The sequence below is a fragment of the Sceloporus occidentalis genome, unplaced genomic scaffold (assembly GCF_023333645.1).
Source record: "Sceloporus occidentalis isolate IW3139 unplaced genomic scaffold, rSceOcc1.0.p SCAF_1, whole genome shotgun sequence".
Classification (NCBI taxonomy): Eukaryota; Metazoa; Chordata; class Lepidosauria; order Squamata; family Phrynosomatidae; genus Sceloporus; species Sceloporus occidentalis.
The window spans coordinates 6,890,432-6,907,016 of record NW_028316981.1 but is presented as its reverse complement, the minus strand read 5'-3'; the positions used below and the strand labels follow the sequence as shown (position 1 = coordinate 6,907,016).

Below are 16,585 nucleotides of genomic sequence, written 5' to 3'. Positions count from 1 at the left end.
CAACAAGCCCTACAAGACCCCGACCCAACCCTCCCTCCCAACTATAACATTAAACAGTAAAAATGTTTTAAAAGTACATAACAATACATCAAAGTTAAAAAACAAATCACAAATAAGAAAAATAATAAAAGGAGGGGGATTCAATTGGTTCTGGACATTATCAATTGGGGAAGGCCTGCCGGAAGAGAAAGGTTTTTGTCAAGCGAGGATAATTGGCAAATCTCTTCCGGAAGGTCATTCCATGTTTTTGGAGCGGTGGCAGAGAAGGACCTCCAGGAGGTCACCGCCAGTCTGGTCTTTCTAGATTGTAAGAGATTTTTCCCGGAGGATCGGAGTGTGTGGGAAGGATTGTATGGGAGGAGGTGTTCCTTCAAGTAGACTGGACCCAGGCCATGTAGGGCTTTATAGGTGATAACCAACACCTTGTACTTTGCCCGGAAGCTAATAGGCAGCCAATGTAGTGATTTTAAAATAGGTGTAATATGGTCGAACTTGGATTTTCCAGCAACCAGTCTGGCTGCCATGTTTTGTATCAATTGGAGCTTCCGGACGTGGCACAAAGGTTGCCCCATGTAGAGCGCATTGCAGAAATCAAGGCAAGAGGTTACTAGAGCATGTACGACCGTTTCTAGGTCCCGCTTCTCCAGGTAGGGGCGGAACTGGTGTATCAGCCGAAGCTGATAACAGGCACCAGGGACGTAGCCAGGATTTTAGGAAGGGGGAGGTCCAGAATAAGTGCCACCATTATAATGGGGCTTGGGCGCGGCGGAGCAGCAGCACATACTATTCATTTTTCTAATGGAAGGGGGGGTCCGGACCCCAAGAACCCCCCCCCCCACGGGTACGTCCCTACAGGCACTCCTGGCTGTCGCATCAATCTGAGAAGTCAGCTGAAGCGACGAATCCAGGAGCACCCCCAAGCTGCAAATGCAGTCTTTCAGGAGAAGTGTGACCCCATCTAGAACTGGTGAACTTATCTCCATACCGGATTGGGGTTACCTATCACGAGTACCTCCGTTTTATTTGGATTCAGCTTAAGTCTATTTTCCCTCATCCAATCCATTCCTGACTTCAAGCAGTCATTCAGGGGGTAGATGCCCTCCTTGGTCACTGAAACAGTCCGAGACACAGAGAAATAAATTTGGATGTCATCAGCGTACTGACAACACCGCAACCCATGTCTCCGGATGATCTCACCCAGTGGCTTCATGTAAATGTTAAACAGCATGGAGACAGAATGGCGCCCTGAGGAATGCCATATGTCAGCTCTCTCGTAGAGGAGCAGCTGTCCCCCAGCATCACCATTTGGAATCTGCCCGAGAGGTAGGAACGTAGCCACTGCAAGGCAGAACCAGCAATTCCCAACTCTCTCAGGCGTTCCAGAAGGATACCATGGTCTATGGTATCGAAGGCTGCTGAGATGTCCAAGAGCACCAACAGGGCCACACTTCCCCTGTCAATGCACAGACGGAGATCATCGACCAAGGCGACCAGGGCAGTTTCCACTTCATATCCCGACCTGAAGCCAGTTTGAAATGGGTCGAGACAATCGATGTCATCCAAGACTGCTTGAAGCTGGTTTGCAACCGCCCTGTCGATCACCTTACCCAAAAAGGATAGAAGAGATACTGGCCGATAATTGTTTTTGTCCAGGGGATCAAGGGAAGGTTTCTTTAGAATGGGTTTCACCACTGCTAATTTCAGGCTCAATGGAAAGCAACCTTCCCTGAGGCAGGCATTGATTATGGATTGTAGCAACTTCAAAGTTACCTCACCTCCCTGGATGGCCAGCCAATTGTGTTTCTGTCCATGTGTGTTTCCGTCTATGTATAACTCAACCCTTTTCTAGCATAATGGCTACTAATTTTTTGCTCTTTCAAAGTGCTGGTTTGAAAAGGATCTCCTTAAACAGTTGAAGCAAAACATTTATTGGACAAGGATCCCTTCCCCATATAGGCTCAGGATAACAAATATACAGTCCACCCATTTCAGGCACATTCAAGATGGGGAGACCAATCTGGGACGCGCCCACTGATTCTTTACCCATTATGGTCGTGCTTCTTTCATCTGGCTGTACCATCCACTTGGACTGCATTGTTTTCCCAGAGTCTGAGAGAGCCTTCTCTGCCACAGGAAGATCACCAGCCTCTTCTACAATGAGCTCCTTGGGAGGAAAAACAGTAGTAAATGTCACAAAGAGAAAGATCAGAAAATATAAAAGATAAAGTGTGGGGTTGTATCTTCCCTCCACGATGATTTCCAAAACAAACTGAGCACTAGGTTGAGTTGGGGCTTATAGTATCTTGCAAATTGCTAAGATAAAACTCTCTCACCTGCTGCTTTTCCTTCTTCTTCTCTGCCAGATTCATGAGGAAACCTTCGGCCAGGGCCACCGCCTGGGAACTGGTCTCTGCTCCACATTCCCTGACCCAGGCTGCCATCTCTGGGGGAAGGACGGCCAGGAACTGCTCAAGGATCACCAGGTCCAGGATCTGGGCTTTGGTATGTCTCTCTGGCTGCAGCCACTGATGGCAAAGAGCATGGAGTTGGCTGCAAACCTCTCGGGGACTGTCAGCTTCCTTGTAGCAGAACTGCTTAAAATGCTCATGTTGTACCTCTGAATGGGACATATCTTCTGTCAGGCTCTTCTGTGTAGTTTCTCTGCCATATTCTCCACTGCTTTCATCTAAAAGACATGGAAGACCTTTCCCTAACTCAGGGACAAATGAGTCTTGTTTTTCCATCATTGACAGGTGCTCACAGTCACGTTACAAAACAAAGAGGCTCTTCTTCCTGTTGCCTGATCCTCACTCAAGGCAAAAGACTGGGGACCCCATTCCTAGAAAGGAAAAATGTTTCATGAATGAGGCATGGTGAAGGATCTCTTTAGGTGGAGATGATTAATGCTCAGTTTCACTCTAAATATTTGCTCCTCTCCCTGTATAACAGACCAACACCAGGAGTGAAAGAAAAGCTAGAGGAGATGTCTTTTTCTTTGGGTCACAGACTAAGACCTTAACCCTATCCAGCATTCATCTAATAGCTGTGTTGCCATCAATTCATTTCCCAATCTCTCTACTTTTCTTTGTGTGTCCCTGTCAGGCTTCCCTTTAAAGTTCTTCTTCATCAGAAAAAGCAGCAGACTTACCTGTTGAAGAGGCCAAATAACTGTTCTCCCTCTTGCTAGATCTCCCCTCAAAGCAAAAGACTGGGGACACCATTCCTAGAAAGGAAAAATGTTTCATGAATAATGCATGGTGAAGGATCTCTTTAGGTGAAATGCTTAATACTTAGTTTTACTCTAGATATTTGCTATTTTCCTCTTCCGTATAGAAGACTAATACAATGACTGAATAAAAAGCTAGAGGAGATGTCCTTTCCTTCTGGGTCACAGACTGAAATCTTAACCCTATGCAGCATCCATCCAATAGCTGTGCTGCCATCAATTCATTCCCCAATCTCTCTGCTTCCCCTTGTGACTCCCTGACAAGCCTTCCTTTAAAGTTCTTCTTCATCAGAAAAAGAAGCAGACCTACCAGTTGAAGAGACTCAGCAGACGCTTAATGACCAGCCAGGCTCTTTTCTCATTCAGTTCAGAATCAGGAGGAGGAGGAGTGAAGGCTGCTCCCAAGTCTTGCAAACCAGCTAGTAAAATGTGGGCTAAGCATTGCAACTATGAGGTGGATTTGTAATTGGTTGACCCAGTCAACCCAAAAGGGGCTCAGCACTGGCTCCTTTTCATCCTGAGGAGAAGTGACAGGCTTCTGTCTTGGGCACAGACAGGGCATTTTTTTCCTAGACTGCATCAACAAGAGTATATTGTCTAGATCAGTGGTCCCCAAACTGTGCCCTTTAAGAGATTTTGGACTTCAGCTCTCAGAAGCCTCAACTATTTTGGCCAGTAGTCTGGGTTTCTGGGAGGTGAAGTCCAAAACCTCTTAAAGGGGAGTTTGGGGATCACCGGTTTAGATCAACGGAAGTAATAGTGACACTGTGTTCTGCTTTGGTCAAGCCTCACCTGGAATACTGTGTCCAGTTCTGGGCATTACAATTCAAAAATGTTGTGGGGAAACTGGAGCATGTCCAGAGGAGAGCAACCAAAATGGTGAAGGGTCTGGAAACATGCCTTATGAGGAGAGACTCAGGGAGCTGGGTATGTTCAGCCTGGGAAAAGAAGGTTAAGAGGTGATATAATAGCTGTGTTTAAACTTTTGAAGGACTAAGAGCTGTTTGACAATGGAACAGACTCCCTTGGAAAGTGGAGGAGACTCCTTTTTGGAGGACTTTATACAGAGGCTGGATGGCCATGTGTTGAGGGTGCTTTGATTGTGTATTCCTGCATGGCAGGGGTTTGGACTGGAAGGCCCTTGAGGTCTCCTCTAATCCTATGCTTCCATGATTCTAAGTCCCACAGAAAGGCAGTGAGTGGCCCAGGCATCTCTCCCAAACCTTTCCCCTCTGATGGACCATAAGGCTACTATCGTCAAGGTTGGCAGCCTCATGCTGTGTCCGAGGGAAAGAGGAGGAAGGGTGCCCCCATAGAGCTGGAAAGGGCCCCATAGAGCGCCCCAAAGTGCCTCCTTCCCTCTCCATGAGGGACTCTTCCTCCTCCTCCTCCTCTGATCCTGAACTGATCCTGTGGAAAAGGAGGAGGGCTGGGATGGCACCCTTCAGGCCTTCTGCTCAGTCTCTCCACAGAAGACCTTTCAAGTGGGGAGGCAGGGCAATCTCCCCCATTTTCCATTTATTCCTAAACTGTTCTTGACCTATCAAACTTTGTGGCTGTAAGAGAAAAGCAATGTCCCTTTTTAGTTTGTAACGTGCCTTCCCTTGATAATGGGTCTCAAGGTAACTAATAACACATTTAAAGCAATTCAAATCAAACATTCAATTCCCATCCCTTCCCAACACAGAAGAGATCTTTAACCCAAGACTCCTGCTTCCTTCTCCTTCAGAGAGAGAGGTTTGAACCCAGGGACACTGGCTTTGGGCACTTTGCTTTCACTCATCAGCTGAACAATATAAAAAATTCAAAGGAGAAGGGAGAGGAAGGAGGAAGAAAGAAAGAAAGAAAGAAAGAAAGAAAGAAATGAAGAATTATCTGAAGAAGGACAAGCAGATTTACCAGTTGAAGAGACTCAGGAGGTGCCTAAGGAGCAGCCAGGCTCCTTCTCTCCAGGAAGCTCTCATTCCCTTCCCTTCCCTCCTGGTCTCCCAAAGCTGCTCCACCTCCAGACCTTCTCTGGGAAGGAGATTCGCACCCAGGACCCAGGAGAGAAACGGATTTGGCAATCCTTCCTCCTGCTCCTCCTCCTCTTCAATTGTCTTTTTCCTCTCTAGGAATGCATTTCCTTCTTTTTAACCCTTGGGAAGCCAAAGAGCTCCTTCTTCCTCTGGGGATCCAGAATCTCTCATCCTTGTTTGTTTAATTTTAAAACTTTTATTCAGTTTTCAGTAGCCCTAAGAGAACAAAGCCACTGACACAAACACACCATTGAAAATGGTCCCTCCTCCTCCTCTGTCCAGCTGGAGACCTTTTAGCAGCATCAGCCTTGTAGGTGGCCAAGGAGGGATGGAGGAATACAAGTTTCCATGTGAAGCTGCAGCATCAGCCTCTCTGCAAGAAATAAGACTAAAAAGCTGGAGCTGGGAAAGAAGGAGGGTTTGCTCTGGGTGACTCTTCCATGGCTGAATGTGTGGAAAGACAATGGCAGCTCCCTCCAGAACCCCTGACTAGTAGAGCATGTGTGAAGGGCAAAACAGAGGCTGCATCCACACTGCTGAAATAATCCAGTTTGACACCACTTTAACTGCCAAGGCTCAGAGCTAAGGGATTCTGAGATCTGTAGTTTTGTGAGACTTCTCTGTCAGAGAGCTCTGATGCCACAACTACAATTCCCAGAATTCCATAGCATTGAGCCATGGCAATTAAAGTGGTGTCAAACTGGATTGTTTATGCAGTTTGGATGCAGAATAAGAACAGCAGCAGCTTAACAAGAGGCAGGCCCGTGACTAACATCATCTTATCATTCTTTTACCAGATTTCAACACCTTTGCCACAAAATGTATCACTGTTTTTTGATTTTGGGAGTTATTGTGCATTGCTAAATGGCCAATATAGCTACCCCTAGATATGTCCCTTTGCCTTATTACCCTCAAGAACCCTCCTTGGATCTGGTTTTCTGGCATCAAAACTAAGTAGCTGTGTTGCTCAGTGGGTTCAGTATAGTAAAGGGGGATGAACAGCTCTCTCTCTCAGTTCTTGAATTAAAACAGTCAGACACAATTGTAGAAAATAAAAGCCGTGAGGATTTATTATACTGTATAACAATCAGGTTAAACACTAACTCCTGCTACTGGCAAACTGTTTCTCCTTAGGTCCATAATCATAATCTGCTTTTCTATATAATTTCTGCATTAATAAAGTGGGGTTTAAGAACAAGCCCCAGATCCAAACTGATCTTGGAATCTAAGCAGTGTCAGCTGTAGTTGATACTTGGATGGGATGCTGCTAACAAATATCAGGTATTGTAGGTTATATTTCAAAGGAAGGAACAACCAAACAGCTTTACATATTCCTTCCTAATAAATGCCTAGGAAATTCATATAAGTCAAAAGGTGACTTGAAGGCACATACATTCACAATGAAGATGAGTTTTCACTGAGATTGAGACTCCCTTAGGGCTAATGCTTTGTTACCGTTTAGTGACATTTTCTCTTTTAAAATACAACATATTTCTGAGGTTGAGGTAACCACTGAACAATGTTGTAAAGATCTTCAGTTTAAATTGTCAACTGTTCCTCTAGCTTCCCTCATATCACTATTTCCTTAGAATTAACTTGTATTTTAACTTGCAACTTTTACCTCAGAAATTGCTTGAGTTTTGTTCCTGGCCACTGGTTTTCTATTTTATTTTTGCTTATTTTCTAGTTATCGTAGTGATCTCTTACTACAACATTTCCCTCAGAAATTCCCTTAATGAGTTCAGGGTTCCTGCCAGCATCTTTTCATGATTGAAAAGTGAGCTTCATTTTCTGGCTGAAATGTCCCAAAGCAAGGTACTGAAATTCTTTTCACATTCTTGAAATGTAATGGTGTCTCCCCTGCATGAGTAAATGGATAAATAGCAATTTATCCCTTCTGAATAAAACTCTTTCCATACTCCTAGTATTTAAGTAGCTTTTCCCCTTTGTGATCTAATTGATGATGAACCAGGTTACTCTTCCGAGTGAAACTCTTTCCACATTCCTGGCATTTAAATGGTTTCTCTCCTGTGTGAACTGGTTGATGAGAAGTGAAGTGGGCCTTCTGACTGAAACTCTTTCTGCATTCTAAGTACTTAAATTGCTTCTCCCCTGTGTGAGTTAATAGATGATGAACAAGGTTGCTCTTCCCAATGAACATTTTTCCACACTCCAAGCACTGAAATTGCTTCTCTCCTGTGTGAGTTAATTGATGACGTGTAAAGCCTGACTTCTGACTGAAGTGCATTCCACACTGCAAGCACTGAAACGGTTTCTCCCTTGTGTGAGTTAATTGATGACGCGAGAAGCCTGATTTCGTACCGTACCTCTTTCCACATTGCAAGCACTTAAATGATTTCTCCTCTGTGTGAGTTAACTGATGACGAGTTAAGGATGATTTGTGACTGAACCTCTTTCCACATTGCAAGCATGTAAAGGGGCTCTCAGTCGTGTGAACTGCTTGATGAGAAAAAAAGTGATCCTTTTGACTGAATTTCATTCCACATTCCAGGCATTTAAAGGGTTTCTCCCCTGTGTGGTATTTTTGATGACAGGAGAGGTGTCTCTTTTGACTGAATTTCCTTCCACACTCCAGGCATTTAAAGGGTTTCTCCCCTGTGTGGTATTTTTGATGACAGGAGAGGTGTCTCTTTTGACTGAATTTCCTTCCACACTCCAGGCATTTAAAGGGTTTCTCCCCTGTGTGGTATTTTTGATGACAGGAGAGGTGTCTCTTTTGACTGAATTTCCTTCCACATTCCAGGCATTTAAATTGTTTCTCTCCTGTGTGAGTTTCTTGGCGATCAATAAGTTTTCCCGTCCTACTGAAGCTGTTTCCACACTCCAAGCATTTAAATGGCTTCTCTCCTGTATGACTTGCTTGATGATGTATGGGGCTTATCTCATGACTGAAGCTCTTTCCACATTCCAAGCATTTCAAAGGTTTCTTAGCTGCATGTCCTGCTTCATGGCAACTCTGGTGTTTCTTCTCCCTTGAGCTCTTTCTACACTCCAAACCTATTAATAACTTCTCCCCTGAGTGCAATCTTTGGTGTGACATAAACTGTGACCTACGCCTGAAACTCTTAGCACATTTCTGACAGTTAAATGGTTTCTCTGTTATTTCAGATGTTTCATGGGAAAACAGTATTTTCCTGTAACTACTCTCACCATCTTTGTAAGATTGTTCACTAATGTGTGTTCTACAGTGAAGATGAAGGCTTGTTTTACAGCTGAAGCTTCTCCCACATGCAAGACTAAGGCATTCACTTCCTTCTTCATTCTCATCCATATCACCACCTGGAAATGAGAAAAAAATGTAGTCAAAGTGCAAGAGTGGACAAAAAAAATGAAATAAAACAACTGCCTAATGGACATTGATTATTATTATTATTATCAACATTTATTTATAGGTCGCTATTAAATTTGCATAGTGCTTTACATAGTAGGAATCAAACCATGAATCCAGGAACTAACCGCTCTCTCAACTATGCTCAACTGGTCTTGCTGCCACATATTATTCCTTAAAAATAATGAGAAAAGGGAACTGCACTGTGCTCTAGCAAATCCTCAATAAAAAAAACTTTGTTGTTGTTGCTGCTGTTCTTCTTGCTGTTGTTAAGCTTTCCTATCCTGCCTTTCCCTTAAAAATGTGTCTAGATCAAGAGAAGTAAGAGTACAACTCTACTGTGCTTTGGTCATGCCTCACCAGGAATACTGTGTCCAGTTCTGGTTACCACAATTCAAAAAGGATGTGGACCGGCTGGAGCATATCCAGAGGAGGGCAACAACAATTGTAAAGGGTTTGGAAACCATGCCCTATGAGGAGCAGGTTAGGGAGCTGGGTATGTTTAGGATGGAGAAGAGAAGATTAAGAGGTGATATGACAATCCTATTTAAATATTTGCAGAGATGTCATATTGAGGAGGGATCAAGCTTGTTTTCTGCTGCTCCAGAGAACAGGACATAGAGCAATGGATACAAATTACAGGAAAAGAGATTCCAGCTCAACATTTGGAGGAATGTCCTGACAGCAAGAGCTGTTCAACAGTGGAACACACTCCCTCAAAGTGTGGTGGAGTCTCCTGCTTTGGAGGTTTTTAAAAAGAAGCTGGGTGGGCAACGGTTAGGAGTGCTTTGATTCTCTGTTCCTGCATGGCAGAAAGGGGTTAGTCTCAATAGCCCGTGAGATCTCTTTCACATGTATGATTCTATGACTGAGACACAAGGCAGTTTAGAACATATTTTAAGAAAATACAGATTAAAACTATACAAAAACATCAATAAAATTAAAAACTAAAATTTTTAAAAGTAAACATTTGATCAAAGTAAAAACACAAAAACATTAATATTCATTAAAATACAAACATTGATAACAATTTCTCATAACATTAACAGCCCTCCCAGTCACTTTAAACAACCTTTCATTTTTATTGGTGGTTGAAAGTAACCAAAGCAAAAGAGGAGGGAGACAAAGTAAGCCCCTTCAAGGGACACCTCTAGGACAGAGGAGTTGGCCACACAATGCTACACAGTTAGCAGAACATCTGCATCCTGAAATTGTCCACTGTAGCCTTGACCAAGGTCAGCCAGCTTAGGACTTCCTCTGCAGAGATCCCTGAAATCAACCCAGCAGGAAGAAGACAATTTAGATGGCTGAAATGCAACAGGAAGAGGCAACAGTATTCCACTGTCATTTGCAAGCTGATATGATCTTCCAGTATGAGAAGAAGGGAGACTTACCCAAGGAGGCCACCATCTCCAAATTCTCCTCCATGACTTCCCTATGGAGGGCCCTTTGGTATGGATCCAGAAAGCCCCACTCCTCCTCACTGAAACACACAGCCACCTCTTCAAATGCCACCTAAAAAAAGAGAAGACCCCCATCAACCAAACATACTGATATCCATGGGGAAAGAAAATAAAGTAGCTTGGGGCTGCTGAATGCAATTTAATTTTGGTACAATAGCATTTAGAGTCATTTTAGTGAACAACTCTGACTAAAAAAAAAGAAAAAGGGAGTGGTTCTTCATGGCCCAGAAAGACAAGCAGGGAAGGAGGGCACCTGTTTGACCCTACCTGAACCAGGCGCACAGAAGCTGGTACCATTCTGTGAAAAAGAAGAGAGGAGCTGAGACCTATTATCCCTGGATGTGTTTCACTGCCTGGAGGAAAACAAAAGAAAGGTTTTTTTTTGGGGGGGGGGGGACTGTTTTCCTACTCATGCAAACAAGGATAAAGACAAATAAGATGGACAGAATTTGGAGACTTAGAATGACCAAGAAGTTGTTCGGAGAACATGAAATTATAATTTATTATTATCTTTTGTTTATATAGTGCCATCACTATACATGGAATTTTACAAGTGAAAGAACCGGAAAATGAATAGAAGCAAAAATTATGTAAACACATTTATAGAAAGATTTCAGAAATATATGTGAAGAAAGACTGACTCCCAAATCAGCTTCTCAGGGAAACCCTCAGAAGGACAAAATATCACTGATATTTTCTGGGCATAAATGTCGAACTGGAGGTGGAGAGGTTTCTCTGACTCACATTTGGCAATAAATACACTACAGACATGTATTTTCCACACTGAAAGCGAGTAAAAGCTGAGGACTGCCAGATTATCAACCTTCAAAAAGAGCACTTTAGTTGCCCTTGTGCAGGTTTGTATCTTTGACAAGAGATACACCAGTTGTGTTTCTGTCTGTGCGTGTTTCCATCTATGGATAACCCAACCTCTTTTTGGCATAATGGGTATTATTTTTTTCACTCTTTCAAAGTGCTACTTTGAATAAGATCTCCTTAAACAGTTCAAGCAAGCCATTTACTGGATATCCCTTCCCCATATGGGCTCAGGAGAACAAATATACAGTCCACCTGTTATCAGCTTCTGCAACACACTCCATGGGTTTGCTCTTGTGCCAAGTTCGGAAGCTTCAACTGGTACAAAATATGGCAGCCAGATTGGTCACTGGTAAATCCAGAGTTAATAATAATAATAATTATTATTATTATTATTATTTGTATCCCGCCCCTCTGAGAACAATCGGGGCGGCTAACAAAGTTAAAAATACAAAACATATAAAATCCCTGGTACCCTCCCCTCCTTAAAAAAGTATTAAATTCAATGCAATATTTAAAAAACGGAACAAACAACAACAACAAACATACAAGTTAAAAACTGACCAGAAGGTCAACATCATACCAACAAGCAACCAGTGGGAGCAGCAGTATCTTTCCCAGACGTTTTTCTAAGGCCGGGTTCTCTATTCTGGGAAGGCCTGCCGGAAGAAATCCATCTTAACAGCCTTTTTAAAGCTGTCTAAGCATGTAAGTAGACAGATCTCATCCGGCAGGCCGTTCCACAGTCTGGGGGCGAAGATGGAAAATGCCTTATGAGTTGACCACATTACAACTATTTTAAAATTTCTCCACTGGCTGCCAATTAGCTTCCAGGCACAGTACAAGGTGTTGGTTATCACCTTTAAAGCCCTACATGGCTTGAGTCCAGGTTACTTGAAGAAGCGCCTCCTCCCCTACAATCCAATCCGCACACTCAGGTCCTCTGGGAAGAATTTACTGCAGCCTAGGAAGACCAGGTTGGCTGCAGTTTCCCAGAGGGCCTTCTCATCAGCCACTTCGAAAGTGTGGAACCATCTTGGACGCCTTTAAAAGGGCAGTCAAGACGAATCTCTTCTGGCAGGCCTTCCCAGACTGACCTCCCATTAAATGACAGCCCATCTGCCCCGGCTGTCCTACTCCATTTGCCCAGTTTTTACTGTTTTATAATTATTTTATTATTTTAACTATGTAATTTGTGTTAGACTATCTTGCTGTTGGTGGAGGGATGGGGATTGTCTAATTGTTTATTCTTGTATTATGTATTGTGTTATGTATTGATTATTATATTGTGCTATGTATTTTTATTTCTTTTTATTGTAACCCACCTCGATCTGTAGGGAGAGGGAGTTAAAATAAATATTACTATTATTATTACCTGCTGCAGGCACACTCAAGAGTAGGAGACCAATCTGGGAAGTGCCCACTGATTCTTTACTCATTATGGTGGTGCTTCTCTCATCTTGCTGTACCATCCACTTGCACTGGACTCTCTTTCTAGAGTCTGAAAGCGCTTTCTCTGCCACAGGAAAATCACCAGCCACTTCTGCAATGAGCTCCTTTGGGAGAAAAAATAGGAGCAAGTTTCACAAAGAGAAAGATCAGCAAAGATAAAAGATCAGGAGAGGATTTAGATCTTCCCTCCATGATGATTTCCAGAAAATATTAAGCAACTGTTTGAGATAGGGTTACAGCATCGTTGAAATTACTAAAATAAAACTCTTTCTCACCTGCTGCTTTTCCTGCTTCTTCTCTTCTGTCTGGCTCAGGAGGAAACCTTCGCTCAGGGCCACTGCCTGGGAACTGGTCTCTGCCCCACATTCCCTGACCCAGGCTGCCATTTCTGGGGGAAGGACAGCCAAGAACTGTTCCAGGATCACCATGTCCAGAATCTGACTCTTGGTGTGCATTTCTGGCTTCAGCCACTGATGGCAAAGAACCCGGAGTTGGCTGCAAACCTTTCGGGGGCCCTCAATCTCCTTGTAGCGGAACTGTTTGAAGTGCTCCCACTGTACCTCTGAATGGGACATATCTTCTGCCAGGCTCTTCTGTGTGGTTTCTCTGCAGAATTTTCCACTGCTTCCAGCTTGAAGACATGGGTGGTCTTTTCCTAATTCAAGAGCAGCTGGGCCTTGCTTTTCCATCTTTGACATGTGCTCCTAGATAGGTTCCAATATGGCCAAAGAGGTTCTTCACTGTGTTGCCAGAATCTCTTTCAAGTCAAAGGACTGGGGGCACTATTCCTAGAAAGCAAAAACGAACATTGGTACTTACCCGTGATACTTCATTTCCAGCAGATGAGGGTCCTAACATCCTGTATTCTGGGTTAGCTCCTCCCAATATGTTCCTATAGGCAAGGACAAGCAAAACAAAGGACCGGCCCCTATAGAGGGAGGAACTAGTCCACCTGGGCCTCTGTCAATAACAAGCCAAGTGAATAGTAAGGTAAAACCAGGGAACTAGCATTTATTAATAACAGCAAAAACCATTCAAGAAGGAATTCATCCAATACAAGCCAACAGAAAAAACTCAAGACAGATCTGCCAACAGGTAGAGTCGGAGGTCGCAGAGAGCACCCAGGGTTAGCAGGATGTTAGGACCCTTGTCTGCTAGAAATGAAGGTATCATGGGTAAGTACCAACATTTGTTTTCCCAGCAGACAGGTCCCAACATCCTGTATTCTGGGATTTACAAAAGGCCTCTTGACTAGGGAAGGAAGGTGCTGCTAGGAGGCTGCGGCCCCAACACCACCTGTTGGAGGACCCTCCTTCCAAATGACACCTTAGCGGATTGAAACACATCCAGTTTGTAATGACTTATTAAGGTGGATAGCGACTTCCATGTGGCCACCTTGGAAATTTCTGACAGGGAGGCGCTGGAGGTCAGGGCCGCAGAGGTTGCCGCACTCCTGATGGAGTGGTCCATCACCCCCTCAGGGGATGGGAAATCTAGAGATCGGTAACATTCCTCAATCCATGACCTGATTCACCTACTCAGAGTAGAGAACCATACCTTCTGCCGCAGGGGGAAAAATGCTTCTTTATAGTCATTCTACAGGGTGAAGGCAAAAAATTTTGGTGCCTGAAGCAAAGGACAAGATGGCCCCCTCTTTGCTCAAAACACAAGGTGGAGGATGATGGGCTTTAGTCCCCCAAAACAAGAAAAGGGAGGACAAAGAGGGACCCTTCTTTGCCTTTCTCAGCCTCACAGCTGCATTGAGTTATATTCACAAATAACAACTATAAACATAAACAATAATACACTTGCACCATGCCTTCTCAGGATGATGGGCCTCAAGGTGGTTAATGACACCTTTAAAACAATCCAAAGTGAAATCAAATCCCACTCCATTAGCAGCAGAGTGAAGGAGGAAGCCATGGGCATCATGACACAGTACTCCTGCCTCCTTCCCATAAACAACTCTTCAGAAAGACTTTTGGACCCAGGGAACTGAATCTGGGGAAGGAGACACTTTGCTTTGACAGATCAGCAGACTGAGCAATGTAAAAATATAAAGAAAAAGAGGGAGAGGGAGAGAGAGAAAGGGGGAGGGAGGAAGGAAGAGGAGAGGAGAGGGAGGGAAGGTAGCCTGTCCCCTCCATCCTCTTCTTATTCATCTGAAGAAGAGAAGCAGATTTACCACTTGAAGAGGCTCAGGAGGGGCCTAAGGGGCAGCCAGGCTCCTTCTCTCTCCAGGAGGCTCCCCTTCCCTTCCCTTCTGGGCTCCCAAAGGCTGCCCCACCTCCAGACCCTCCTCCCTGGGAAGGAGATTCGCACTCCGAACCGGAAGAGGAAGGCAGCTGGCAAGCCTTCCTCCTCCTCTTCCTCCTCCATTGTCTTTTTCCTCTCTAGGAAACCATTTCCTTCGTTTTAACCCTTGGGAAGCCAAAGAGCACAATCTTCCACTGAGAATCCAGTATCTTTCATCCTTTTGCTTGTTTGGGGTGAATTTTTAAAACATTTGCTACATTTCCAGATAGACCAGAAAGCCATTGATACAAACACACCATTGAAAAATGACCCTCCTCCTTCTCCTCTGTCCAGCTGGAGGCCTTTTTAGCAGCATCAGCACTGAAGTGGTCAAGGAGGCATGAAGAAACACAGGCTTCTCCAGGTGAAGCTGCAGCATCAGCCTCTCTGCAGGAAACAAGGCTAAAAGGCTGGAGCTGGGAAAGGAGGAGAGTTTACGATGGGGACTCTTCCATGGCTGAATGTGTGGAAAGACAATGGCAGCTCCCTCCCGAATCCCTGACTTTGGAGCCACTGTGAAGGGCAAAACAGAAGCTGCATCCACACTGCTGAAATAATCCAGTTTGACACCACTTTAACTGCCAAGGCTCAGAGCTAAGGGATTCTGAGATCTGTAGTTTTGTGAGACTTCTCTGTCAGAGAGCTCTGTTGCCACAACAAATTACAGTTCCCAGAATCCCATAGCATTGACCCATGGCAGTTAAAGTGGTGTCAAACAGGATTAGTTCTGCAGTGTGGATGCAGCCAGAGAGAAAAGGGGAGCGCAGGGAAGCCTCACCAACTACTCCCAGCATGTCTTAAAAAACATAGACCCTGAAGTTTGGCCATCAAAGTGGAAATTATGAGAAAAGGGGAGGATGGAGAAAGGAAAAGTCATCCCCAAATACATTTGGGGAAAAACCTTCAAGTGGTTTCTAGGTGATTCAAAATGAGTGGTTTATTTATACAAGGCAGAACTTATTCTTCCATTCACATGTGCGTATTGTTGGTTTTGAAATAAAGGCTTGTGGAAACATGCTGACCTGCTCTTTCTTTTTGTGGCGTTGGGATCTACGCTCTCTGAATGTGTCTGTGGAGCCACCTATGGCCCCGAATAACATCAGGTGAGCCTCACATTTATACTGTCAAAACAACAAGCCTTGCAGAAGTTCCTTGAAACTCCTCCAGTTAGTCACCTTTGATGCATTGACTTGAAACATGCCTTTGAAACAGTTTTGATGTTGAGGGTTGCAGCCTTGGACTAGGATTTCTGGCAATCTGGGTTGGAGTCCCCCGAGCAGCCATGAAAGTGGACCCTGGGCAAAGCTGACTTTCTCAACCTGGCCTTCATCGCAGGGTTGTTTGTAGAGGAAAAGTATGAAGAAAGAAAGGCACGCTCAGGTAGACAGGGGACATTGTTTGCTGTAGGTCTGTAAAGCAACAAGGAAAGTCTCAGTTTCTCCAGGGCTCCTTTGCCATCCTCATAAAGCTGAAGCTTTCTAGAATCATAGACTTGGAGGTCTTTAAATGGAGACTGGATGGCCACCTCACTGTCAGGGATGGTTTGATTGAGAGTTCTTGCATGGCAGGGGTTGCACTCAGCCATATGTTTATTCAACTGAGATTAAGGACTTTAGCTGGTTCCACTCTCTCTATCTCTCACACACACACCACTTTCCTGGCTTTTGTGTGTTTGGCCTTCATTCAAACAAAAAAGCTACAGTCTCTTCTCTCTTTACCCTTTTTGTCTGGTTCTTTGCAGCAAGACAACCAACGGAGGAGCCTCCTATCACTCACCTTGCCAAACAGCAATAGGGCTGGCAACCCCACAATAGACAGAGACAATGGACTAGTTACTGTAGTGATCTCTTACTACAACATGAAGTCGAAGGTTTGCATGGTCAGAATCCATAGTTTTATGTGCGTTTTTCAGGCTACGTGGCCATGTTCCAGAAGAGTTTATTCCTGACGTTTCACCAGCATCTGT

The 16,585-nt window shown here is 44.2% G+C and overlaps 2 protein-coding genes across 5 annotated transcripts in view; both read right to left on the bottom strand.

Moving 5' to 3' along the window:
* LOC149320536 (zinc finger protein 202-like) overlaps window positions 1–16,585 on the bottom strand; it is a 68,633-nt gene that overhangs the window by 12,410 nt on the left and 39,638 nt on the right. The window lies entirely within an intron of this gene.
* LOC149320538 (uncharacterized) lies at window positions 6,325–16,542 on the bottom strand. Of its 4 annotated transcripts, XM_089503382.1 has the most exons (7): window positions 14,510–14,738; window positions 13,144–13,216; window positions 12,600–13,028; window positions 12,248–12,428; window positions 10,324–10,409; window positions 9,988–10,108; window positions 6,325–8,544 (listed from the first exon to the last, which is right to left on the bottom strand). In XM_089503382.1, exons 1-7 carry the CDS (start codon window positions 14,701–14,703, stop codon window positions 7,166–7,168), a joined length of 2,463 nt encoding a protein of 820 aa, XP_089359508.1. In that variant the 5' UTR covers window positions 14,704–14,738; the 3' UTR covers window positions 6,325–7,165. The 4 variants fall into 4 exon arrangements, with proteins under 4 accessions (XP_089359508.1, XP_089359524.1, XP_089359516.1 ...); XM_089503398.1 differs by lacking the exons at window positions 13,144–13,216; window positions 14,510–14,738 and adding an exon at window positions 15,642–16,542 and having other exon boundaries at window positions 12,600–13,112; XM_089503390.1 differs by lacking the exon at window positions 13,144–13,216 and having other exon boundaries at window positions 12,600–13,112; window positions 14,510–14,594.

Bases quoted from the DNA above. Each gene is read 5' to 3' on its own strand.
- LOC149320538 (XM_089503382.1), bottom strand. From the start codon at position 14,703: ATGGAGGAGGAAGAGGAGGAGGAAGGCTTGCCAGCTGCCTTCCTCTTC. The intron at 12,429-12,599 runs GTGAGAAAGAGT...TTTCTCCCAAAG, and splicing joins AGAAGCAGGAAAAGCAGCAG to GAGCTCATTGCAGAAGTGGC. The intron at 8,545-9,987 runs GTAAGTCTCCCT...TCTCATTTCCAG, and splicing joins GGAGATGGTGGCCTCCTTGG to GTGGTGATATGGATGAGAAT.